The sequence below is a fragment of the Oratosquilla oratoria genome, chromosome 17, assembly GCF_046742065.1.
Source record: "Oratosquilla oratoria isolate Oo_2021 chromosome 17, ASM4674206v1, whole genome shotgun sequence".
Taxonomy (NCBI): Eukaryota; Metazoa; Arthropoda; class Malacostraca; order Stomatopoda; family Squillidae; genus Oratosquilla; species Oratosquilla oratoria.
In genome coordinates, this window is record NC_134793.1 from 45602305 (window position 1) to 45628457 (window position 26153).

Here is a 26153-nt window from a genome sequence, read left to right on the forward strand (position 1 = left end):
ATAAAAGGCTAATTTTGCAAGTAGCTTTTTAGTCTAAATATATTAAATTATATTTTTTTCATAATTAAAGAAGACTGTTGTAGAATTCGAGCAAGTTAGTCATGCAAGAGAGTTTCCGTCTGAATCCATGTTGGCTATTATTTATCAAACTGTTACTTTCTAAATGATGTTTGATAGTATCTGATAGTTTATCATTTTTCCTACAATTGAAATCAAGCTTATAGGCCTGTAGTTATTTGGTTTCTTTGTCCTTTCTTTTTAATATGGGAGTAATGTTAGCTAGCTTCCATTCTCTTGGGACATCGGATATGATGGATTTCTTGAAAATTTCTAATGGAACAATCATTTTTCATTTCCTTTAAGATTCTTTGATGCCAACTGTGAGGCCCTAAAGTTAGTTTCTCTATACTTTTTTTTTTTACTGTAGCAAGTTCACCTTAGGTTTTTCACAGGTTTCATTTTATACTTTACTCCGAGGCATTTCATTTATGAATACATACATATACCAAAGACTTTTTCCCCCTTACACGGGGGATAGCCAAAAAGAAAAAGGCATAGAAATCACTCCCACCCATTTCATTTCCCATATATTCCACTCCCCTCCACCCTCCCTATCTTGGCACCTCCTGGATGACGGGTCATCCCTGCATCCTGTCAACTGCCCTGGGTCAGAAGCAGTGTCGCAAGACAGCACATCCACAGCAAGGTCGCTTCATAAATTCGGCGACCCACCCCTCCGTCCCCTCATGCAGGAAAGGAGAAGACAGGGAGAAATACCTTCGGGCTGCGTCAAAATTTCTCGTACATACTTCCTCACCCCCCATCCCCCACCCACTCCCCCTCATGCATCACAGCCTCATCTATACACCACCTTTCTCCATTCACCCCCATCTTCTGTCCTCCCATCCTTCCTCTACAGACATTCCTCTTTTGTAAAGCCCCTTTCACCCCATCCATCTCATCTCATCCTAGGACACCCCCTCATTCACTCCTTCCACCTCTGCCTTCCACACTTTTACTAATCTTTCCATGTGCCCAAACCATCCTAATACTTTCATCAACCCCATCTCCCAGCTCCCTTTCCACCCCATTCTCCTCATTTCTCACTATCTAGCCTAGTAACCCCCATCTTACTTCTCAGACATTTCATGTCAAACACATTCAAACTCCTCTTCCTCTCGTTCCATGTTTCTGGCCCGTACATTGCCGTTGGCACAATCACTCCTTCATAAAACCTCTTAGTAGCATCCATTCCCAGATATCTATTACCATCTCTCCATCTGCACCTTTTACCTTTTCTTCTCTACTTGATTCGCCTCCTCTTCCTTCTAAAACATCTTTATTACTTTCAAAATTTTGTCATACTTTCCCCATTTCTCATCTGCTCTCTTCGCTTCCTTTATCTTAACTTCGTACCTCTCATACGATTCCCTCGTCCTAATTTGTAGCCAATCTATGAATGCTTGCTTCTCTTCTACACCCTTCTTTGCTTCCTCGTCCCACCACTCATTACCCTTCCTTTTTCCTCCTGCCCTCCTTGTTCCACACACCATCTTTACACACCATATTTGCACACCTTACGACTCCCTCCTTGAACCATCCCCATCCCTCCTCCACTCCTAGTTCTACTCTATCCTTTACTCTCTCACTCCTCTCTCAACTGCTTATATGAATACAGAGCCAAAATTAAGAATATCACATTCCTTTGTTTGAATAACTTAAGTTGAGGGAGGTAGCGAAAGTCTAAAAGGCATAATTCCACTCCTTCCCATTTCATCCCAACCCACTTCATTCCCATTCACCACCCCTCCCTCGCCCTTTTGATTACTGACCGACGGGTCATCCCTTCATCTCGTCCATTGCCCCGAGTCGTAAGCAATGCATTGTAGTACCAGAAATTTGGTTTTGGGTAATTTGGCACAACTTGCCTTTTTGCCATTTATAGTTATCCAATTCCAACATCTTTGGTAGTGCGTGCCTGTAGCGAGTGGTTGAGAATGACCTAAGTTAACACTAACTTTGAATTTGAGGCAATGAGAAAAGTTTAAACATGTTTGAGAAGAAATATCTAAGAAGCATGGTAGGAGTTGCAAGTTTGGATAGAGGTGAAAGGACAGCAGGGTTGGAAAGGAGACAACAGATAGGGCTAATGAAAGTGGGATGGTTTGGACATGGAAAGAATAAGTGAGGAAAGATTAGAAATTGTGGAAGGCAGGTAGATGGAGTGAACTTGAGGGGACAAGTGAGGATGAGATGGATAGATGGGGTGAAAGGCTTTGAGCAAGAGGGGAATGTCTTGAGCAAAGAAGGCAGGAGATAGGGCCAAGTGGAGAATGGCTGTGTACAGACAAGAGATGCAAGGATGGGAAGTGGAGGGGGATGGAGGGGGGCAGTAGGGAGTTGTGTGAACATTGACCCAGCCCTAAGGGATTTCTCCATCTTTCTGCATGAGGGGACAATTAAGGGTGTTATGTGAAGCTGTCTTGCTGCATTGTTTCTGACCCAGGGCAGTGGGTGGGATTCAGGGATGACCCATGATCTAGGAGGAGCTAAGATGAGAGGGAGGAAAGTGATGGATAGAAGTGGGTACATGCACAGGAATTTTGAAGTTTCATTGTCCCATCAATACCTCAACATTTTTGGGCCATTTTATTTCAACCTAAATTTAATTTCAATTTCAATGAATCCCTTCTTCCTCCCACTCTGATTTGCACCATTCCCCCTTGTCCAAAATATGGAGTTTTCAGCCCCCTAAATAAATTTACATCCAAAACTCTTCCAATCTTTTCTAGTACCAAACATACAATTTGTTCAAAACTTTCCTAGCATCTTAAACTAGCCAGAATGCCTTGGTAGGACAATTTGGCAATAACATCCCCAGAAAGTTAACAAGGGCCCCACTATGTAGTAGGGACAGCTCAGGACAAACCGTCTTTAGCAGACAAGTTTGAATTGCCTACAATATGTTTTGTAAGGCCACCAATGCTCTTCTGTATAGGCTTTCAACACAAACATTTAAGTTTAAATTTTATTTTAAGTCACTCTTTGGCATAACAGCTGGTAAATGTGGCATTGCAATATTTCAGGCTACAATTTTGCATCTGGCCATATACTATGACTTCAGTTTATGACTGATGACTATACACTGGCCATACCATTGGTACTCATGTACAAATTCCTTAATGAGCAGGACCACCATAGGGAGCAGCTACACCATGGCCATATGCTCCATAGCCATGACTATCATGAGAGTGACCATAGCCACCTTGTCCACCGTAGCCACCGTAGCTGCCATAAGAGCCACCATATCCACTGTAACCACCGTAACCGCCATAACCACCGTAGTACTTGTGCCAGTGATCAAGAAAATCGTATATCCAATCTATATGATCGACAACATTGACAACCACAGTGGCAGAGGATTTTGAGCAATGTTCAGGACCTCTGCTGATGACTCCTGCCACAAAGTAGTGCTCGTATGCACAGTACTTGTGGCGACATACATCTGGTATCTCTTGTGTGGACACTGGACATAGAACTGCTCCACCCCCATCACCCTGCAAAAAGTTACCAACATTAACATCAAACCCAAAGTACTTAGCTAACTCCACCCAATACTTTATTAACCCTGGACTAAAACGTTCAATTTAATACAAAACTTTTTAGTACTGTGCCACAACTACAAACTACATGCAAGTATGAAGTTGTTCCAGTAATGACCCCAGTTCTAAAAGCAACAGGTAACCCGACACTCAGTTTCAGCCATACAGTAAAACTAAAGCAACTTCAAGAATTGCATTTGTACAACTGCAGAAACCACTCCATGCACTGATAGAAGTACAACCCATGACCCATGCTAAGCCTTCAGTGTTTGTTGTACAAGTGCAAATTCTGTTGAGAGTTGAGCAATACCACCTACTTTGCATGCTCCACGTTGGTCCTCGCCAACAATACAGAATTCATTTTTGTTGGCATCACAGTCATCACCCTTGTAGAATGATACAGTAGTCCACCCTAAGTAGTTGTCATAATGGTGATACTGCAACAAAATTGTTACCATTACAATCCAACCAGTTAAAACAATATGTGCGCAAAGTATTCATTTAGTTTAGAATTGTGTAGGCGCATGCACCTGAACCACATGAAAAAGTTCTTGTGCAAAGTATTTTCATCATTATGGGACTGGCACTAAACAGCTTGACCTGCAACACAAGTACCCATTATAATGTGGTGCCCCCAATGCTCCAGTGCAAGGGCAGGTGCCCCTCCCCCCAATGCTTCAACACAAAGGCAGGTGCCCCCCCCCCCCAACGCTCCAGCGCAAAGGCAGGTGCCGGCCCCCCCCCCAACGCTCCAGCGCAAAGGCAGGTGCCCCCCCCCCAACGCTCCAGCGCAAAGGCAGGTGCCTCCCCCCCCAATGCTCCAGCGCAAAGGCAGGTGCCCCCCCCCCAATGCTCCAGTGCAAAGGCAGGTGCCCCCCCCCAATGCTCCAGCACAAGGGCATGTACCCCACCCCCCAATGCTCCAGTGCAAAGGCAGGTGCCCCCCCCCCACTGCTCCAGTGCAAAGGCAGGTGCCCCCCCCCCCAACGCTCCAGTGCAAAGGCAGGTGCCCCACCCCCCAACGCTCCAGTGCAAAGGCAGGTGCCTCCCCCCCCCCCACGCTCCAGCGCAAAGGCAGGTGCCTCCCCCCCCCCCAACGCTCCAGCGCAAAGGCAGGTGCCTCCCCCCCCCCCCAACACTCCAGCGCAAAGGCAAGTGCCCCCCCCACACGCTCCAGCGCCCCAGCCCCCCAAGGCCAGTGGCCCACCCCCCAAAGCTCCAGGCCCCACCCCCCCAACGCTCCAGGCCCCAGCCCAAAGGCAGCCCCCCCCCCCCAACGCTCCAGGCCCCCCCCCCCAAAGTCCAGCCCCAGCCCCAAAGGCAGGTGCCCCACCCCCCAACGCTCCAGGCCCCCCAAAGCTCCAGGTGCCCCCCCCCAACGCTCCAGGTGCCCCACCCCCCAAAGCTCCAGGTGCCCCCCCCCCAACGCTCCAGGTGCCCCCCCCCCAACGCTCCAGTGCCCCAGCCCCCCAACGCTCCAGTGCCCCAGCCCCCCAAAGCTCCAGTGCCCCACCCCCCAACGCTCCAGTGCCCCAGCCCCCAAGGCTCCAGTGCCCCAGCCCAATGCTCCAGGCGCCCCAGCCCCCCAATGCTCCAGGGCAACACCCCCCAATGCTCCAGTGCAACACCCCCCAATGCTCCAGTGCAACACCTCCCCAATGCTCCAGCGCAAGGCACCCCCCAATGCTCCAGCGCAACACCCCCCAATGCTCCAGGCCACACCCCCCAATGCTCCAGTGCAACACCCCCCAATGCTCCAGTGCAACACCCCCCAATGCTCCAGTGCAACACCCCCCAATGCTCCAGTGCAACACCCCCCAATGCTCCAGTGCAACACCCCCCAATGCTCCAGTGCAACACCCCCCAATGCTCCAGCGCAAGGGCGGGTGCCCCCCCAAATGCTCAAGCACAAGGGCAGGTGCCCCCCAAACGCTCAAGCGCAAGGGCAGGTGCCCCCCAAACGCTCAAGCGCAAGGGCAGGTGCCCCCCTGCAAATGCTCCAGCACAAGGGCAAGTGCCCCCCGCAAATGCTCCAGCACAAGGGCAAGTGCCCCCCGCAAATGCTCCAGCACAAGGGCAAGTGCCCCCCGCAAATGCTCCAGCACAAGGGCAAGTGCCCCCCGCAAACGCTCAAGCGCAAGGGCAGGTGCCCCCCCCAAACGCTCAAGCGCAGGTGCCCCCCCCCCCCAAACACTAACGCAAGGGCAGGTCCCCCCCCAAACACTCCAGCGCAAGAGCGGGTGCCCCCCTGCAAATGCTCCAGCACAAGGGCAAGTGCCCCCCGCAAATGCTCCAGCACAAGGGCAAGTGCCCCCCGCAAATGCTCCAGCACAAGGGCAAGTGCCCCCCGCAAATGCTCCAGCACAAGGGCGGGTGTCCCCCCCCCCAATGTTCCAGTGCAAAGGCGGATGCCCCCTCCCAAATGTTCCAGTGCAAGGGCGGGTGCACCCCACACCAACGCTCCGGCGCAAGGGTGGGTGCCCCCAACACCAACGCTCCGGCGCAAGGGTGGGTGCCCCCAACACCAACGCTCCGGCGCAAGGGTGGGTGCCCCCAACACCAACGCTCCGGCGCAAGGGTGGGTGCCCCCAACACCAACGCTCCGGCGCAAGGGTGGGTGCCCCCCAACACCAACGCTCCAGCGCAAGGGTGGGTGCCCCCAACACCAACGCTCCAGCGCAAGGGTGGGTGCCCCCAACACCAACGCTCCAGCGCAAGGGTGGGTGCCCCCAACACCAACGCTCCAGCGCAAGGGTGGGTGCCCCCAACGCTCCAGCGCAAGGGTGGGTGCCCCCAACGCTCCAGCGCAAGGGTGGGTGCCGCCAACGCTCCAGCGCAAGGGTGGGTGCCGCCAACGCTCCAGCGCAAGGGTGGGTGCCGCCAACGCTCCAGCGCAAGGGTGGGTGCCGCCAACGCTCCAGCGCAAGGGTGGGTGCCGCCAACGCTCCAGCGCAAGGGTGGGTGCCCCCAACACCAAGCACCCCCAACAAAGTGCAAACAAAATCCAAAAGCCCCAACATTCCAGCAGCAGCCACCAGCAATAGAAATAGACCCCTAACAATCCAGCAGTACAAAAGAAATCCTATAACACCTACTTTATATGGTGCCTTTCCCCAGCCAACAACAATGCATCCTTTGCCTCCACCAAAGTTGAACTTGGGAGGTGGCAAGCAAGCGGGACCAATGTGTGGTGTGTATGGGAGCCAAACAGGCTTTGCCAGAACCAAGAGAGCCACATCATTCTTGTACAAGCCAGGATCATATCTGAAAAATTAAAGTTTCGTCAAAGATTTAACTATCAGCTAGTCCAGATTTACTTTGTACAGTTAAGGAATTTCCTTAGTACAACTGTAAAGTATGTTCTTTAAACTTCCTGTGCATTTAGAGTTATTCTAGATCAAGTCAAATCTGTACGGTAGTCTGGTAAATCAGTTTTACATGTCCTTCCTGATATCTTACTTCTCATGAATTGCAACATAGGAAACTTCTCGCTCAAGATGTGGCAAGATCTCGGAGTAGCTGTGTCCTAGGTGAAGGTCACCAAGAGTCACTAGTAGGTAGTAGATCCTTATAGCTGCAAGAGAAAGGTTTGTATAGTCAAACTCGCCTCTTAGAAGTGTAGTCTACCATGGTAGAAGTGCATATTTCAATTTATTCTAGTTCAGACAACTCGAGATCCTGGGCTGTAGAAACCCATTATCCATTTATCCAAGATCAATAACACCCAAGCTGTGGCTATGCAAGAAAGGGATGAATATAAAATTAGATTTCTTAATCTTTGCTTCTGTTGGCTAAATAAAAGGTTTAAAGTTTTGAATGGTTTACCTTTGACACAATGTGCTGCTGTCAACACCACCTGATCTGTTATCAGTGTACCTCCACATTGGAATTTGTATTCTGTTAAACGCACATGGCCTGGGTAATGACCATGCCCACTGTACAGATGTGACCCTCCATAAGTATGTCCACCTTGGTGAGAATGAGAGTACGGGGTTGGGCCCCCATGGTGGTGGGGATCAGTGTATGGGGCTGGGCCCCCATGGTGGTGATCAGGGTATGGGGCTGGGCCACCATGGTGGTGATCAGGGTACGGGGCTGGGCCGCCATGGTGGTGGTGATCAGGGTACGGGGCTGGGCCGCCATGGTGGTGGTGATCAGGGTACGGGGCTGGGCCGCCATGGTGGTGATCAGGGTACGGGGCTGGGCCGCCATGGTGGTGATCAGGGTACGGGGCTGGGCCGCCATGGTGGTGATCAGGGTACGGGGCTGGGCCGCCATGGTGGTGATCAGGGTACGGGGCTGGGCCGCCATGGTGGTGATCAGGGTACGGGGCTGGGCCGCCATGGTGGTGATCAGGGTACGGGGCTGGGCCGCCATGGTGGTGATCTGGGTATGGGGCTGGGCCGCCATGGTGGTGATCTGGGTATGGGGCTGGGCCGCCATGGTGGTGATCAGGGTATGGGGCTGGGCCGCCATGGTGGTGATCAGGGTATGGGGCTGGGCCGCCATGGTGGTGATCAGGGTATGGGGCTGGGCCGCCATGGTGGTGATCTGGGTATGGGGCTGGGCTGCCATGGTGGTGGGCATCGGAGTATGGGCCTGGGCCGCCATGGTGGTGGGGATCGGAGTACAGAGCATGGCCACCATGATAGGGACCAGGACCATAATGACCATGACTGCCATGGTAATGATCATGGCCATAACCTGGTAACTTTTCGTACGATAATTTTGATTTCTTCACCAAGATTGCAACCTGCAATAATAGTACTAGTCAAGTATTCAGACAACTTTTCAAACATGTATTGAAGTCTACCAAAGTGAAAGGTACTTTTGTAAGATATGCATACATAGCAAATTCAGAATATCAGTACAAGTTTTAAACATTACAACTGCACCTACCATCCAAGGAAATTCTCCAAACAATGCAAATCCATGGTCATGACCATATTTATTATGATTGTGATGGTGGTGTTGGTGGTGGTGGTGGTGATGGTCACGAGTCTTCCGGAGCCCACACTCCTGGTAATTGTAAAATTAAGATCACATAATGGGTTAACAGCCACAAGATCTTAATTCAAGTGCAGCCATGCCATAACTTGTGCAACACCTTCGAAGTTCTTATAACCAAGTTAATAAGCACATACTAATCCCCACCACCATGGAGGCCCTGCCCCATACTCCAATCCCCAAGCACAAATTTTAGTTTGCTATAGTTTCACATTTCTAATTAATTTTTCATCACTATTAACCATAAGGGGTTTGTCTGCCACTGGTACATGACCTAATGCTCCATCGCAATTTCTTTTAAAACTACTGGGAAAAAAAAAAGACTCGCCTTCGTGTATCTGTATGATTTGATAAAATACCATGCTTCTTTAGATATCAGGTGTGGGTATTTTGGGTCATAGTAGTCCACATAGTAGGAAGGTACAGCTGGTATTGCAGTAGTTTTCTGGACGACAGGGACTGTCCCCTCTTTCGGAGTACCAACTTGTTCAGCATCTACCTGGAGAACTGGAGTTCCCTGTTGAGTTGTGGGCAAGCCTCCTTGGGATGCTGCTTCTTGCAATTGAGGACTCACTGGCGATTGACTAAGAAAAAGGAAAATGTTAACTCTTGCCTTGCGACCACAACCCACCCATATATCAGCAACAAGTGGAAACTTACAGAGAAGTGCAGCAGAAGCCTCCATCCCCACATGGTACTCCCACATGCCCTAGAATTAGAATTCACCATTACCAGTACATTAAAACAATATTAGTTGCCTTGCTCATGCACCAAGTTTCATAAAGTATACCAAAACTCTTTAAAGGGGTGGGTTGGTCAAGTATGCATAGATCCAACCTACACTGCCAAAAACTCTTGTTCTTCACATCTTGGGTCATCATGGATCATCAGGTCGGAAGAAATGCATCAAGATGAGCAATAAATATCTGTTGAGTGGAGAGTCTTCATGGATAACGTGGGTGAAGGGAGACGAGATTGAAAAGGGGAGCTGGGATAGATAAAGCGCAGACTGACAACTGAAGTAAGACCAGTAAGAGGAACATGGTAGTGTACCTCAGGAATTTGTTAGGTGTACAGCTCAGGGAAGGATTGATTAGCATTGGGAGTTCCTAGAAAATTGAAGAAAATGTCAACCATAAGAAAGTGATGAATGCTGGCAAGATACCTGGGCTAGACAAGTGTTAAGTGGAGTATAATAAATGAACAGTTGAATTGTATTGGCTGAAAATGTTAATACGTGATTAAGAGGGGGGGGGGGGAACAAGACTAGCCGTTTTAGCTCCACTATCCATAGACGCCTAGATACTAATGTAGTTTCAGTGATCTATGAGTAGTTTGACAGGAGTAGGATTGTCCGGACTTTGAGAATAGGAGGGGACAAATGTAAATTGGGAAGTGTTTAGGAACAAGGGTGCTTGGATCAAATTTTGCAGCAAAATAAAGTGTCTAGATAGGTTTGTTTTGGTTGGCCGAAAACGACCAAGTTAAGGAGTATAGGAAGGGTAGCGAGTGGTGGAATGAAGTAAAGAAAATTATGGGGTTGGTTGCAAAGTAGAACAAGAGAAACGTATGGCTGGGAGGCGCTAAGAAAATGAATTACGGTAGAACATGCAAGCCACCGGGATAAGATGGGCGTCATGTGAAGCGTGAAAAAGGAAGGTACAGAAATAGTGGGTAGATTGCCAGAACCCCCCCGACCATTCCCTGTGGTGGCTGCGGCCGCCTCTTCCAAGCCCAGATAGGGCTCATCTCACATAGGAAATGTCAGTGAGCTGCATATACTCGGACACGAGTGCTGCCAACGACGACGAGATTGCCGGAGGACTAGAGGCATGCCTGTATAATTCCACTTTACAAGAGAAAAGTGGAAAATGTGGTAGTTTGTTAGTGCACTTGTGAAGGCTTATGGGAGAATTTTTAATCGAGAGAATAAGGAAAGGAACAGAAGTGTGGGCTTAGGAAAGGTAGGGTTGTGTGGATTATATTTACGAGGTACAGCAGATACGCGAGAAAGCTTTAACAATAGCCAAGAACGTTTGAGCCTGTATGTATTAGGAAAAGTCTTATAACAGGGTAGAGAGCAAGGCACTGTGGGAGGTGTTGCAGATATACGAGACTGGGGGAAAGCTGTTAAGGGTAGTCAAGAGGACGGTATAGTTTAGAAAGTGCACACCTACGCGGTATAGCAAGAAAAAACAATTTTGTAAATTATTATACACCAACGTACCATTTTTCTTGGCGGAAATCAAGAATCGAAAATGTTGCTAAAAGCAATTCTTCGACCTCCGAATCTAAAAAAAATATGGCGTATCAAGGAGTCCACGACTTCATTTTGTGTATCGTTTTTAGCAACTTTCAGTTACAAGTTTCTAACCAGAAAAGTTTTACGATGATTTTATAGTTTACAAAATTAAAACTCAATTTTAGTCCTATATGGCGCAGGTGTGCACTTCTAAGAAAAATACACATGGGTTATGGATTTGACATCTAGAGGTCAAGATTGACTTTCAGACTCCTGTTAGTTTGTCTTCGGCAACATTGTCTAAAACCTTGCCGACGTCCCAGTTGTAGCTACCGTCTCCTTTAGCATTGATCGATTTCCAAGAAAAACATTACGTCGACACATTTTAATTTACAATATGAATTTTAATAGATATATCGCTTAGGTGATACTGGTATGTATAGCATTAAGCCATGAGTACCTCTAAATCGTGCATTCGTTTGATGCAAGCCAGTTTATATGAACTACATCGTTCAAATTTATACTCATTCGTTGTATTAGCCTCTATTCAAGTGGTTCAAATTTAACATTTTAATCTAATGACTGGTGTAGCGTGCATCTCGCAGTTATTTTGTGTGGACTAATTTATACAAGTCTTAGCATGTGGACCTCAGACTGTCTCAATACTCAAGTGTGGCCGGCCGAGCGTCAAGACTTTACGTCTGCATTATACATCTCCCAAGGTTCCTGCGTAAGAATCCCAAGGCTGTGGCTGTATTCCAGACGCTGCCCGTGTGCAGCACCTCATTTCCTGACCAAGTTCATGTCCGCAGAAATGACCACAAGTACATGTTTGGAAACTAGATTCGTGTAGTGTATAGGTAAATTGGATGGGATGGTGAATCTATTGCGACATTTATCAGGTCCAAGTGTCATTTGTCACCGTTATTCAGTTTTCAAGGGCACATAGGTCTTGTCAAAGCCCATCTTCAGTTTAATCTGCCTATATACTAAACTATCGTCCGTAAAATCTAAATATGGAGAAAGTGATAATGGGAGATCATGCAAGAAAAGGTCCCAAAGACTGCCCTGGGGTACCCTAGTAATCAGCTTAAGGGCCCCATTCACGACAACGATTTTCAACAACCTACATCGCAACCCCGATTTGCAGGTCGTGGTTAGGGTTGGAGTCGTTCAGATTTTCCTGATATTTTGTGGGCGGGGCTGTCTGTCTGTCTTGGGGTTGGAGTGGTGGATGGGTGCGGACAACCAAATCTATCACTTGTGCCCAAAATTTCGTACCGTGCGTTTGTAGCTACAGTTGTGCTGCCTAACTAAAAAAAAAAAAAAATGGAAGCGTACAGTAAAGATTTCGTAAGAGATTATTGATATATACCGTCAACATCCATGCCTATGGAAAGTTAAAAGTAAAGAATACTCGAATAAATTGATTATGGGATACCTTGTTTCTTTTTTTGAAGCCAAGACTTACACCACTGACTTTTTTTTTTTTTTTGCTCTTTCTATCTGCCCCTAAAAAAAACAGCAATATTAAAAAGATCGTCAGAGTCGAGATCAGACATCTTATCACAATAGAACTGCGGATCAACTGCGAAAAATTGGACGAAGCCGCCAACCACAAGTCCAACCCCGACCATGTTCGAAATCTGGGTTGGGGTTGAAAATCGTTGTCGTGAATGGGGCCCTTTAAGATCGGATACCTACGAGAATTACGCGCTGTTCTCTAGAAGCCAAGAACAAATCAATTGGCGCGAACATTAGCTGCCTGACGTGACGATTCCTCACAATACGCGCATAAAATACAAAGTTACAGCCGTTACACTATTTCCCTTTCACTCAGAATGTAACCACTGAAAGTGATCAAGCCTGTTCACATGCATAATAGGGTCACTGCTACAACTACAATGTATCGAGTAATAAGATACGTCATATGGATCTAGTCTAGTAATTGCGCCTCGCACGAAAGTTTAGGCCTAAAGCGGTGCCGTTTATCGGTACTTTATGCCTATCAAAGTAGTCCAGTGTGTATTAAAGTAATACGGTTTATTGCTAGCCGCAAAACAAGCGTTGCAAGTAATGTTAGAGAAAAGTTAATTTGTAGCCGTTATGGGTACGCAAAGTCCATACGCGTTTACGTCCACTAAACTTTTAGCTACACATCGCCTTCACTAATGTAGATTACCATTACATTTAGCCATGACCATAATGTACACGCATACACAAGCCTCTAATACACAAGGGAAGAGACCAGGATCACCGTATTAAACACGTACCACTTCATACTTTTTCTTGTTGCCGCCTGTCGTTTTCCATCCGTCAATTTCAGATAGACTATAGTAAGTTATATTTTGCAATGCACTTTCATATATACAATGGTATTTCAATTGTGCACAGCTACGCGATCTAGCATTTGAAAATTAAATATTGATTTTGTAAATTATAATGCATGAACGTATTGACATTTTCTTGGGGGAAATAAAATGCCTTGCTACAAGCAAATATACTAACGAAGTCTAGCATAGGATCGGTACGCCATATTGTTTGTCAAGCGTTTGTCGTCTGCCCGGTCCAGCTGAAATTCAGTTACATGGACATTACTTGTGCACCGGTTCTCCCACTCCAGGTGATGTTAACAAGCGGTGTTGCAAAGGCGAGACTTCTATAGAGAACACGGGGTTCTGCCATCCACGGTTAATTGCCCGAAGTGTAATAAGCCATCCTGTTTCAGTGCAGATCAGCATGCGGATGTGCACGTATTATATTGCATGCGCCAGGAATAATAAAAAAGGGCATTTTTTTAGTTTCGACTAGGGCGCAATATAGCAATAGAAAATTAATTATTAATTTTGTAAATTAAAATGTAACAACGTAATATGCAATTTTGTGGGCGGAAATGAAAATAAATACCTTGCTACAAGCAAATATGCCAATGAACGAAGTCTGTAGCCATCTTGCCTCAATTTACGGCCTCGGTACTTCCGACAGTACCTCGCCAGGTACATTTTCTTGATGGAATGTTATGGAGCGGAGATAAATGCATTCCTATAAGCTGCAAGAACTTTGTATAACCAGCAAGCCGAGTGGTTGAAAAGCCCGCCACCGTCTCACGACGACAACGAGGACGAGCCGGATGACATTTAATTTGCGGGTAACAATTTATTAAACAGGTTAGTTTAGTTTAGGTTGGACGAATTTGTCATCCTTTCATTTCTTCGACGTCGGCATCTATCAAACATGGCGTACCAATCGTCCGACACGAATTCGTTACTCACGAAATCTGTTTTAGTACCTTTGGTTTTTATTTCCGCTCACAAAATTGCATATTGCGTTGATGCATTGTAATTTACAAATTTAATTTTCTATTGCTATATTGCGCCCATGGTCGAAACTAAGAATTTACCGAAAATTGCACATTACGTTTATATATAATTCACAAAATTTGTGATTTTCTATTGCTATATCGCGTAGTTGTGCACAAATAAAAGTCCAAAAGACTAAACTAGTCGAGCAAGTGGGTCTGCCCCACATCTATCAACTCTTACTTCCTTCCATTTCATTCTTTCCTACCACTAAACCCCCAATTCCCCCTCCCTCTCCCCCATCTTATCTATCCTGCATTCTAACAAAAATTTTACCATACAAATTAATCCACACTCAACCGATTCTGGTTTCTAAGTTCATGGAACCGAACAAATTTGTAAATACAGGTCTCTTATTTCGTAAGCAAGGTCCATCTAGATGCAACAATTCCTTAGAAAATACAAAATCCGTATTAGTCTCACCTGTGTCGCACTGAGTCTTGGGTAAACAAGCAGAGCCAGTTGGGCACGATATCACACTTCCCCTGACGTTAAGAGACGCACACAGGGTTAGAAGAAGTGTACACCAACTAACGGGTTTTGTCGTCCCCATCTTCCAGTTGTATGAGCTGCTCCGGCTTCTGAGGGCAACTGACCAAGTGACCGTTGTACAGGGCAGGGCTGCCGTTTATCCGCACCTGGTTGTCCGTATGTTGTGATTGGTTGTCACTGCTCCCACAATGCTCCTCATTCCTGCCCAGTGATTGGCTAGTCTGGTTTTGACCACAAATATTCCTGATTTTACGTATATTATCAGTAATTTCACAGTGACTGTTGTCGATAAACATTTAATTATATATAGTGCCCTGTTAAGAAACTGCATGTTAATATATCTGCATCATTAATTTTTATTTGACGTAAAAGCCCGTGCGACGCTACATATTAATTATTATACAATAGTCAGCCTTCTACAGCTCTCCATCCATTTTCTTGTCGAAAAGAGAAAATGTAAATTTAATGATGGACTAATATATAGGTTAATATCTTTATGATCCAATTCCACTTAATATATCATCGATACTGTAAAGATGCCATAGGATTACTAATTAAGAGAATGTCATTCTTGCCTTAATTGGTATAAATATGTCGTTGATATATTAACCATTCAGTGCCTGTAAACAAAGAGTTTTTAAAATTTCCGTAATTTCCTTGCGTCTGGAAGTGTGACGTCATAGGGTCCAGAAACACCTCTAGCAGACGACGTTGATGACGTATTTCCTTAATATCACATCCCTGCCGTTGTACCGGCTCACTTGGCGATTCGTATACCTAGTTGAGTTATAAGATTCGAAACTTGATTAAAATTCTCTTATAGTTGGTCAGCTTTTAATATACATATGTTTAATTTCCGGCTATAAAGCTTGTAAAGTAAGGCATATTTAAATGATGCAACTTGTTACAATAAAAGCATTGGCACAAGACTGAATCGTTCACTGGGCATTCATAAATAGTTCATGAAACTTCCAAACTCGTTCAGTCTTAATCCGTAGACCAGCCAAGAGCAAAATATCAAATTAGCCGGTTACTAATTATTTGAAAGATTAATTATGTATATAGAAAATATATTTTAAAAGTTGTAACCGAAGGTCGATGACGTGCGCACGTTCAATTCAGACGAAGTTTTTCATCACTTGTATGGTTTTTAATTCACAAGCCATAGGAAGAACGCAAGCAAACATAAACCCATCAACCATGAGTATAAGTACACACACACACACACACACACACACACACACACACACACACACACACACACACACACACACACACACACACACACACACACACACACACACACACACACACACACACACACACACACACACACACACACACACACCGCCCGGTGGCGGAATGGTAAGGCACTGGCCTCACAAGCCGGAGAACCGGGGTTCGATTCCCCGGCCGGGCGGAGACAAGTTGGGTTTGTCTCCTTTCACGTGTAGCCCCTGTTCACCTAGCAGCGAGTAGGTACGGGACGTTAGTCGAGGAGTTGTGACCTTGCATTCCCGGTGTGTGGAGTGTGAGTGGTCTCAGACCTACCCAGAGATCTGCTAATAATGAGCTCTGAGCTCACTGCCGTAGGGTGGTGTCTGGCTGTCTCGAAAAGAGGCTGCAGCAGATCCGAGGTGAATACACACACACACACACTTCAACGAACGGACGGCTTAGAAGACGTTCTGAAGAAAATTGAAGTTTTGTGGATCCCAACGCAAAGAGAAGTGCCTATTGTATTTGCAGGGTGGGGGGAAAATTGCTCGTGGGGTAGTGGGAAAGTAGGGAAAGAGGAGAAGGGGAGGGATTGCTGGGGGAAATGGAAGGAAATGAGGAAGGAGTAGACTTGGCCCAGGCAGACAGGCGAAAGGTAAACAAACGGCCCCCCGACCAGCTGAGCGACGATGAAATGTCTAATAAAAATGTAAAGATTAGAAGTATAGATAAGAGCAATACAGTAGAAAGTGATGAGAATATTTTCCAGGGATTTAAAGAGGGTGGGGGGGACACAACCCCCCCCCCCCCGACTGACAAGACTAGAAGAGAAGGTCGATAAGATGATCGAGGACTTGGAGCGTAGGTTCGGTCATGTTAACAACATTCTACAAAGGGTTGAAAAATTGGAAGAACTAGAGAAGGCGAACAAAAACTTAACTGATGAAATAGAAAACCTGAAAAGACAGTTAAAAGAAGTAAAGGTGGAGAATGAGGAATTGAAGAGGAATAGTAAAGAAAACAGAGAGGGATGGAAGTCGATAAAAGAAAACAGTAAAGTTGCATTTACGGACATAATTAAACAGCAAATGAGAGAACAAACTGAAGACTCAGTTATTAAAGTGATGAGACAGAAGGAGAATATAGTAAGAGACTTAGCTGACAAAAAGAAATGTATAATTATATTAGGAATGGAAGAGAAACATAACCCAGATAGAACCTCAAGAACCAATGAGGAAAATTAAAAAGTAAGCAGTTTACTAAAAATTAGTTCAGTAAGATGAACAAGAAATTTTGATGTAAATTGAGGACAAATTCAGGCTCGGAAAGTATAGTACAGATAAGACAAGACCAATTAAGATTAAATTCAGGTCACAAACGACGGCAGAGAATATCTTATCCAAAACAGGGAAACTAGCAACAAGTGAACAATATAAAAAGGTATGGATAAAAAGGGAAATGAATAAAGAGGAAAGAGAGGAAGAAAAGCAGAAAAGACTTGAAGCTAAGAAAAAAAAAACGAGAACAGAACGGAGTCAGAGAAAGAAAGATTCTATTGGAGAGTAGTGAATATGAAACTAAGGCAGTTCGACATACAAGCGAAAAACAAAAGGGAAACAGAGAACACAATAGAAGTGACAGAAAACTAAGAGTGTCTTACACAAATATAGATGGATTAATAACAGGATTGAATGAGCTGAATGATTATTTGAAAGAAAAAGAACCGGACATAATGGGAATTGTAGAAACAAAATTAAAAGGCCCACTACCACCCAACAGTGTAGGACATGATGCATATAATTATTGGATTAAAAACAGAGAGAAAAAGGAAGGGGGTGGAGTTATGTTCCTGACTAAGAAGGATATAAACGTGAAGGGTGTCATATATGGAAAGAATACAGTAGAGATGATTATGATAGAAGTGGAAGACAGAGATAAGAAGAACAGAAAATTTGTGATAAATTATGTGCCTCCGAAAACAGCCTCATGGGAGGAGAGTGAACATAAAAGTATGTTAGAGGACACAAAGATAACATTAAATAAAATAATGGAAGATGGAGGAAGAATAGTTATAATGGGCGACTTTAATTGCAAAGAAATCTGCTGGGAAGAAATGACAGTAAAGGGTGGAGACGGCTCATGGGGAAACGCTCTACTTGAGATGATTACTGACCATACAATGACACAATGGATACAGGAGAACACCAGGTATAGAAATGAAGAAGAATCATCGAGACTAGACTTAATAATTACATCTGAACCTAGAATAATGGACAAAATTGAATATAAAACACCAATAAGTAAAAGTGACCACATATTGATTGAACTGGAACTGTTTATTATTATTATTATTATAGGTTTATTCAACAATATTAAATACAATTAGACATACATATATACATTTTTTTTTTTTATAAAATTGGTAGTTGAAAAGGGAGAGCGAGAAGCAAAGCTTATGGGGAGTTGCTCTCCCTTAAGGAAAAAATTATTTTAATTTATTTATTTTTGTTACATGGTAGTATGGTACATACACATCTACACACATATATACACGATCGTAGGACAACTCGTCCACGGACACCCCGTCCACAAAACTGCAAAGCAGGACAACCCGTCCACAGACACCACCATGGGTGGTCGACTCGTCCACGGACAAGATTTCAAAAAACTTTTAGACAATTATTTTATTACCTTTTTTTAATGATATTTCATGTTATTTCATTAAAATTTGCTTTAGATGATATATTCTGGTAAGTAATAGATGTGTTTATAAATGTTATGGACATGCTTATTTTAACACCCTAGAATAGCTCCAACTATGATAAAAAAGAAATAATCACACCTGTATTCTGTATATATAAATATGTAAATAAAGTTTAATTGTTCTGCAAATTATGTTTATTATTCTTAAAAAAAAAAGTCATTGGACGAGATGTCCATATTCCTGTGGACGAGCTGTCCCACCTCCCAGTCCCGCGGACGAGCCGTCCACGATATACACACATACATGCATACACACACACACAATGGCATGCGTCACGACGTCCGCTAACTCCGACCTCACGTAGAAATCGGGGGCACGAGCGAGCATCGCAACTTGTGGGGGTCAGGTGAGAGGTGAGAGGTCAGGTCGATTGTTGACGGGACGATAATTGCTTAATGCGCAGATCTGGGTCACCGTGACCTGCTGGAATAGAAAAAAAAAAAAAAGAGCGGCAGACTTGGGCAGTTTCTCCATGAATACAACCATGAAATGGACCTGAAGTGTTCAATATACTAATACTTATAGATTAAAGACTTTTTTAAGTATCGTTTGAATGATGATAAACATTTTGTCTTAGGTAAATCCTTTTCCAGTTTATTCCATGTGTTAACACCTATAATAGATAAGCATTGGCTTTTTTTGGTTGTTCTGTATTGAGTTTTAAAGAAGTCGTTTGTTTGCCTAGTCGCATAGCGAGTTTCGTAAGTTGAGTAAAATTTCAATATGTTTTGATTCATGTGTTTATTGTAGATTTGGTGCATAACAATAGCAGTTTTGTACTTTATTAAGTCATTGAATTTGAGTAGATTTAGTTTTTTAAATAAATTATTTGTATGTTCCAAACGACCTACATTGCAGATTATACGCAGTGCCCTTTTTTGAGAGGTAATTATGCGTTGAAGATTAGTTTGATAAGTATTACCCCAAATTTCTGAACAATAGTTTAAGTATGGTAGTAGTAGACTACAATAAATGGTACGTAGGGTATTTTCATTGAGAATATTTCTCATTTTATGCATAATTCCTAAAGTTTTGGATATCTTATTTATCACGTGATTTATATGATGTTTCCAATTAAGTTGATCGTCTAAATACACGCCTAGGAATTTACTGACGGACGCTTTTTCAATAATTTCGTTGTTTATTTTGATCGGCTTAGTACTTTCATTATTTTTGTAGAAAAGCAGGTAGTTAGTTTTTGATACGTTTAAGGATAGCTTATTGGCTGAAAACCAGTTGGATAGTTGACATAATCCTTCATTAATTGTCTTGATCAGTTTGTCGGAATTTGTATCGGAGCATAGAATGGTGGTATCGTCGGCGAACAGTATAAATTTCATAAGGTTGGATACATTTGTAATGTCATTAATGTATAGTAAGAATAGTTTGGGTCCTAGAACTGAACCTTGAGGTACTCCGCATGTAACTGGTAGAATGTGTGATCTTTCTTCCTCAATGGCCACATATTGTTTCCTGTTTTTTAGATAACTTTTTAACCAGTCATTAACTTTACCTCTTAGCCCATAGTATTCGGCCTTTCGAATTAGGATTTCATGATTTACTGTGTCAAATGCCTTTTTAAGATCAATAAATATGCCGGCTGTCTTTTTCTTTTGTTCTATATTGTTAGTTATCTCTTCAATTAATTCCATTACTGCTGTAGACGTTGAATGATTTCGTTGAAATCCATATTGACTATGGTAAATGACGTCATTTTTTTTTAGAAATGAGTCAAGGCGAATTGTGAATAACTTTTCAAGAATTTTGGAAAACTGTGGTAATAGTGAAATTGGTCTATAGTTATTATAACTTGATTTGTCGGCTGATTTGAATATCGGTATTACTTTTGCTATTTTCATTGCATCTGGAAATATCCCTTGTTCAAATGATTTATTGCATATTGTCAGAAAATGATCTTTGATGATAGGCATAATTTGTTTTATGAGGTTCATATTGATTCCTGTGCAATCGAGTGATTTCTTGTTCTGCATTGATTTTACTGTGTTCATAAGTTCGTTTTCCGTGACGGGTTTTAAAAACATAGTGTTATTTATTCGGTGTTTCAAAAATGTCTCGTAAGTTTGATGTGTTGTCTTTATTTGTTTCGCGAGGTTAAGTCCTACATGGGAGAAAAATTCATTAAATTCGTTTGCCACTTCTTTTTTAGTTTTTCCTTTTTTAATAATGTCTATGAATTCATTGGTGTTATTAATTTTGTGCCTAGTTAAGTTGTTTATTACTTCCCATGTCTTTTTTATATTACCTTTATAACCTTCAAGCAGTGTGTCATAGTATTTTTTTTCACAGTTGCGTAAAATTGTTGTAAGTTTGTTTTTGTACACTTTGTATTTGTTTTCGTCTGTCAAGGACTTGCTTTGAATTGATTTCTTGTAAAGTTGGTTTTTCTTTCGACACGCGTTCTTAAGACCGTTTGTAAACCATGGTTTTGAGTTTACGTTACGTGGTTTTATTTCTACTTCTCTCTCTGGGCAGCATTTGTTTACATTACTCATGATAATGCTTACAAATTCGTTATATGATAGATTGGCATTTTCTGACTCGTAAACCTGATCCCAATTTTCTTCTTTTAAGCATTGATTTAATTTTGCAATATCTTTTTCGTCAATTTTACGTTTAAGTACAATTCTGGGTTTTGTTATGCAGTGCATTTCTTTTGGACTGATAGTGAATACCGGTAGATGGTCACTTATATCACTTATTAAGATACCACTATGAATCTCGGAGTTTACAATATTGGTGAAAATGTTATCTATCAATGTTTCACTTGTATTTGTTATTCGGGTTGGTTTATTTATCAAAGGATATATACCTAAAGAGAAAATCATATCTGTAAAGTGTCTTGTTTGTTCATGAGTCTCATACTTAAGTAAATCTATGTTGAAGTCACCACAGAGATATAGATTTTTATTTCTAAATGGAGTTATGATTTCTTCAAGCATATTTGTGAACTCATTGATGTTTGTGCCTGGCTTTCTGTAAATACTTGTTATGACGGTATTCTTTTTAGTTTTACTGAAAATCTCAACAGCTACGCAATCAAATAGGTTTTCATACGAATTAGTGGATTGATTTATTAGTTTGCATGAAATTGATTTTTTTATGAAGATAGAGACTCCGCCGCCTTTTTGGATCTGTCTATTAGCACTGTAAGGAGTATAGTCTTGTAAGAAGTTTACTAGACATCCTGGGTCAATCCATGTTTCGCTTATCACTATAACGTCAAAGCTTTTATTGAGTAACTTGAGATAACAGTCAATTTTCTGATAATTGGCGTTTAGGCTCCTTGCATTGATGTGAATTAGTGTGAAACCATCAATATCACGAAATACCGTGTCAAATTGTGTATCACTATAGTAATCGCTGTCTTTTGTTAATTTTGAGTAAAAATTTAATTCGGGGTCAATTTGGGTATTATTGTGATTAAATATCGAAAATTCCTTTTCTGATATTTTGTCTATTTCTTTATACTTCTTAATGGCGGTATATACATCTGGGTTTTTTGATGCGAGATTTGGCGCGGAAAACAAAATATTAATTTCTGTGTTTGAGATGGCATGATAGGGAAATGTTTTTGAGCAGTCTAGGCAGAACCAATTATTGAAAATATTGGGGTTATTTTTGGCAGTATTTACGGGTATATTTGCACACATGAGATGATATAAATGTTTGCATAATGTACATTTGAGGTGATTGGTAGGGACAAGGGTATGGCATGAAGAACAGTTTTTTGATATGTTTGTTTTAGTTTTTGTGTTAGTTGTAGTGTTCATGGTTATGTTTGTGTTAGAAGATTAAGGAATGTGAACTATTGAAATTCAACTAATTGTTCAAGATTACTTACTTGATGTACTTTTTCATCCTTGCACTTGATATACACCTTGCAGTCTCTTGTCCATGTCGAGATGATCTTCCCTTGTTTCCTCATGTCGCGTGCTGTTTTGGCAATCTCTCCAGTTCGTTTTGTCAGGTGTTCATTCACGTAGACGCCCGTCCCCTTCAATTTCTTGGCGTTTTTCAGCACGTTCACCTTCGACTTTCTTGAAACGAATCTCACGATCACATTTTGGGTACCGTCCTGTTTTCTTTTTCCCAGTGTATGGCAAGCTGATATCTCTGTGTCTCTGATCTGTATTCCCTTGTTACTTAGAGAATGGATCACTTGATTTTCTACAATGTTCTGACCACTGTTATCTGCACTATAGTCGGAGTCACCTTTCACAGCTTCCGAATACGTTTTCACAATCTTTAAACCACTAATGATTATATCTTCTCTCCTCGTGTACTGCTCTAGGTCTTCCACTCTAGCTTGGAGATTAACTACAGTCGATTTGAGATATTGTATCTCCTGCCTTTGTTGTTTAACTATCTCTTTCAACTCGCTTAGGAACTGTTGGTCTTCTTTCCTTGCTTGCATCTGGAACTGTCTGTCCTCTTCTCTTGCTTTCACAAGACTCTCCACCATATCTTCAAGTTTCTTGGAGCTGTTGCTGTTTCTGGTATGTGCCATGTTGAATTACTTTTCTCGTCGGGAGCGCTGAGCGGAGGGTGTGAACGGCACGAGAGTCAGGTGTGTTTTCTTAATGAAGAAAAATATATGAAAAGAAATGAGCAATATAGAAAAGGAAGAATGATGTATGAAAAAACAAACTTTGATCAAATAAGAGAATTCTTTCAACAAGAAAACTGGGAAGAAATATACAAAGAAGAAACAACAGTGGAAGAGAAATGGAATATTTTGACAAAAATTTACAAAAAAGGAGTGGAAAAGTATGTCCCAAGACAAAAACAAGAAAAAGAATATGTAAAATGCTGGTACAACAAAAGTTGTAGGGAGTTAAAAGACAAAAGAGACAAAGCCTGGACCAGATGGAAAAAAGACAGAAGACCTGAAAAATGGAAAATATATACCGGTTATATAAATGAATATGTACAAACGTGCAGAGAGGAAAAGAGAAAATATGAAAAAGATGTCATAGAAAAGTGTAAAGATCAACCAAAACTATTCTACAGATTTGTAAACAATAAACTGAAAAACAAACAAGACTTGGAGAAATTAAGACAGGAAGGAGTTGAATACACTGAGGAAATGGAAATGGCGGAAATTATGAACAAACATTTTAAATCAGTGTTTACAAGGGAGAACATACAACCTGAAGAGATTGAATGGAAAGAGAAAGTCCCCCCTATGGAAGAAATAGAAGTAACAAAGAATGAAATATTGACACACTTGAGTAATCTTGATGTCAGAAAATCGCATGGACCAGATGAAATAGCAAACTGTATTCTGAAGGAATGCAGGAATGAACTGGCAGACAAAATACATAGCATAATAAAGAGTTCCTTGAAAGAAGGAAAAGTTCCAGAAGATTGGAAAAAAGCAAATATAGTACCTATATATAAAGGAGGAAATAAAGAAGAACCTACCAACTATAGACCAGTCTCTCTAACAAGTACAATAGCAAAAATTTGTGAAAGAATTATCAAAAGTAGATGGGTAAAATATTTAGAAAAAAAAAAACAAAGTGTTAAATCCAAGGCAATTTGGATTCAGACAAGGACGATCATGCGTCACCAATTTAATATGTTTCTATTCAAGGCTAATAGATATAATACAAGAAAGAGATGGATGGGCGGACTGTGCATTTTTAGATCTAAAGAAAGCGTTTGACAAAGTACCACATAAGAAGTTGCTTAAGAAATTAGAAGCTGAAGGAGGAATACAGGGCAAACTACTAAATTGGATGGAGGACTTTTTGCAAGAAAGAAAAATGAGAGTAGTGATAAGAAACCAGCACTCAAAATGGGATGAAGTAATAAGCGGTGTTCCGCAGGGAACAGTTCTGGCCCCAATAATGTTTGCTATATATATTAATGATATGGATGAAGGAATTGAAGGCTATATGAGCTTCTTTGCAGATGATGCAAAACTACTGAAAAGAGTGAAAACTGAAGAAGATTGTGAATCACTACAGAGAGATCTAAATATAGTACAGGAATGGAGTAGGAAGTAGGAGATGGAGTTCAATACAAAAAAGGGGTAGTATAATGGAATTTGGAAAAAGCAAAAACAGAATAACAGAAGCATATAATTTGGGAGAAGAAGGAATAAAAAAAGTAGAAAATGAGAAGGACCTGGGAGTCATTGTTATGAATAATATGTCACCTGAGAAACATATAAATAAGATTTTTGGAGAAACTTATAATTTAATAAGAACAATCAAAGTTGCATTTACATACCTGGATGAAGAAATGGTGAAGAAAATCCTAATCACCCTGATAAGACCAAGATTGGAATATGCAGCAACGATATGGTCACCAAGTACAAAAAAATGTATAAAAAAAACTTGAAAGAATACAAAGAGCAATTACAAAACTGGCACCAACACTCTCAAAACTATCATATGAAGAGAGACTAGAAAAACTTGAACTACAGACACTAGAGCAAAGAAGGGAGAGAGGAGATTTGATAGCTATTTACAGAATCATGAAAGGCATAGAAATTACTGACAGAGAGAATCTGATAAAATGGGATGACAGAAATACAAGAGGACACGGAAAGAAAATAAAAAAAGACAGCTATAGAAGAGATTTGAAAAAGAACAGCTTTCCTCACAGAGTAATAGACAGTTGGAACAAGTTAGATGAGAAAGTGGTGTGTGCAAAAACAATACATGAATTTAAAAATAGTTTAGATAAAATGAGATATGAAGACGGGACCCCACGAGCATAGCTCCCCTTCCCGTAAAATACAACTAGGTAAATACACACACACACACACAACTTAATGAAGAAAAATATATGAAAAGAAATGAACAATATAGAAAAGGAAGAATGATGTATGAAAAAACAAACTTTGATGAAATAAGAGAATTCTTTCAACAAGAAAACTGGGAAGAAATATACAAAGAAGAAACAACAGTGGAAGAGAAATGGAATATTTTGACAAAAATTTACAAAAAAGGAGTGGAAAAGTATGTCCCAAGACAAAAACAAGAAAAAGAATATGTAAAATGCTGGTACAACAAAAGTTGTAGGGAGTTAAAAGACAAAAGAGACAAAGCCTGGACCAGATGGAAAAAAGACAGAAAACCTGAAAAATTGAAAATATATACCGGTTATATAAATGAATATGTACAAACGTGCAGAGAGGAAAAGAGAAAATATGAAAAAGGTGTCATCGAAAAGTGTAAAGATCAACCAAAACTATTCTACAGATTTGTAAACAATAAACTGAAAAACAAACAAGACTTGGAGAAATTAAGACAAGGGGGAGTTGAATACACTGAGGAAATGGAAATGGCGGAAATTATGAACAAACATTTTAAATCAGTGTTTACAAGGGAGAACATACAACCTGAAGAGATTGAATGGAAAGAGAAAGTCCCCCCCATGGAAGAAATAGAAGTAACAAAAAATGAAATATTGACACACTTGAGTAATCTTGATGT

At 42.0% G+C, this 26153-nt stretch overlaps 2 protein-coding genes and 1 non-coding gene across 4 annotated transcripts; 1 reads left to right on the plus strand and 2 right to left on the minus strand.

The window, feature by feature from the left end:
• Positions 1-3014: 3014 nt before the first annotated feature.
• LOC143034645 (uncharacterized) lies at positions 3015-14832 on the minus strand. Its single transcript, XM_076201002.1, has 9 exons — positions 14634-14832; positions 9270-9318; positions 8938-9193; positions 8502-8621; positions 7428-8355; positions 7062-7176; positions 6698-6866; positions 3920-4039; positions 3015-3557 (listed from the first exon to the last, which is right to left on the minus strand). Exons 1-9 carry the CDS (start codon positions 14761-14763, stop codon positions 3180-3182), a joined length of 2265 nt encoding a protein of 754 aa, XP_076057117.1. The 5' UTR covers positions 14764-14832; the 3' UTR covers positions 3015-3179.
• A 1218-nt stretch (positions 14833-16050) lies between these two features.
• TRNAV-CAC (transfer RNA valine (anticodon CAC)) lies at positions 16051-16123 on the plus strand. Its single transcript has one exon. It is a non-coding gene; the product is annotated as a tRNA-Val (tRNA).
• Positions 16124-18923: 2800 nt separating this feature from the next.
• On the minus strand, positions 18924-23263 carry LOC143034646 (uncharacterized). Of its 2 annotated transcripts, none has more exons than XM_076201004.1 (2): positions 22547-23263; positions 18924-19104 (listed from the first exon to the last, which is right to left on the minus strand). In XM_076201004.1, exons 1-2 carry the CDS (start codon positions 23210-23212, stop codon positions 19027-19029), a joined length of 744 nt encoding a protein of 247 aa, XP_076057119.1. In that variant the 5' UTR covers positions 23213-23263; the 3' UTR covers positions 18924-19026. The 2 variants fall into 2 exon arrangements, with proteins under 2 accessions (XP_076057119.1, XP_076057118.1); XM_076201003.1 differs by having other exon boundaries at positions 18924-19107.
• Between the last annotated feature and the right edge of the window lie 2890 nt (positions 23264-26153).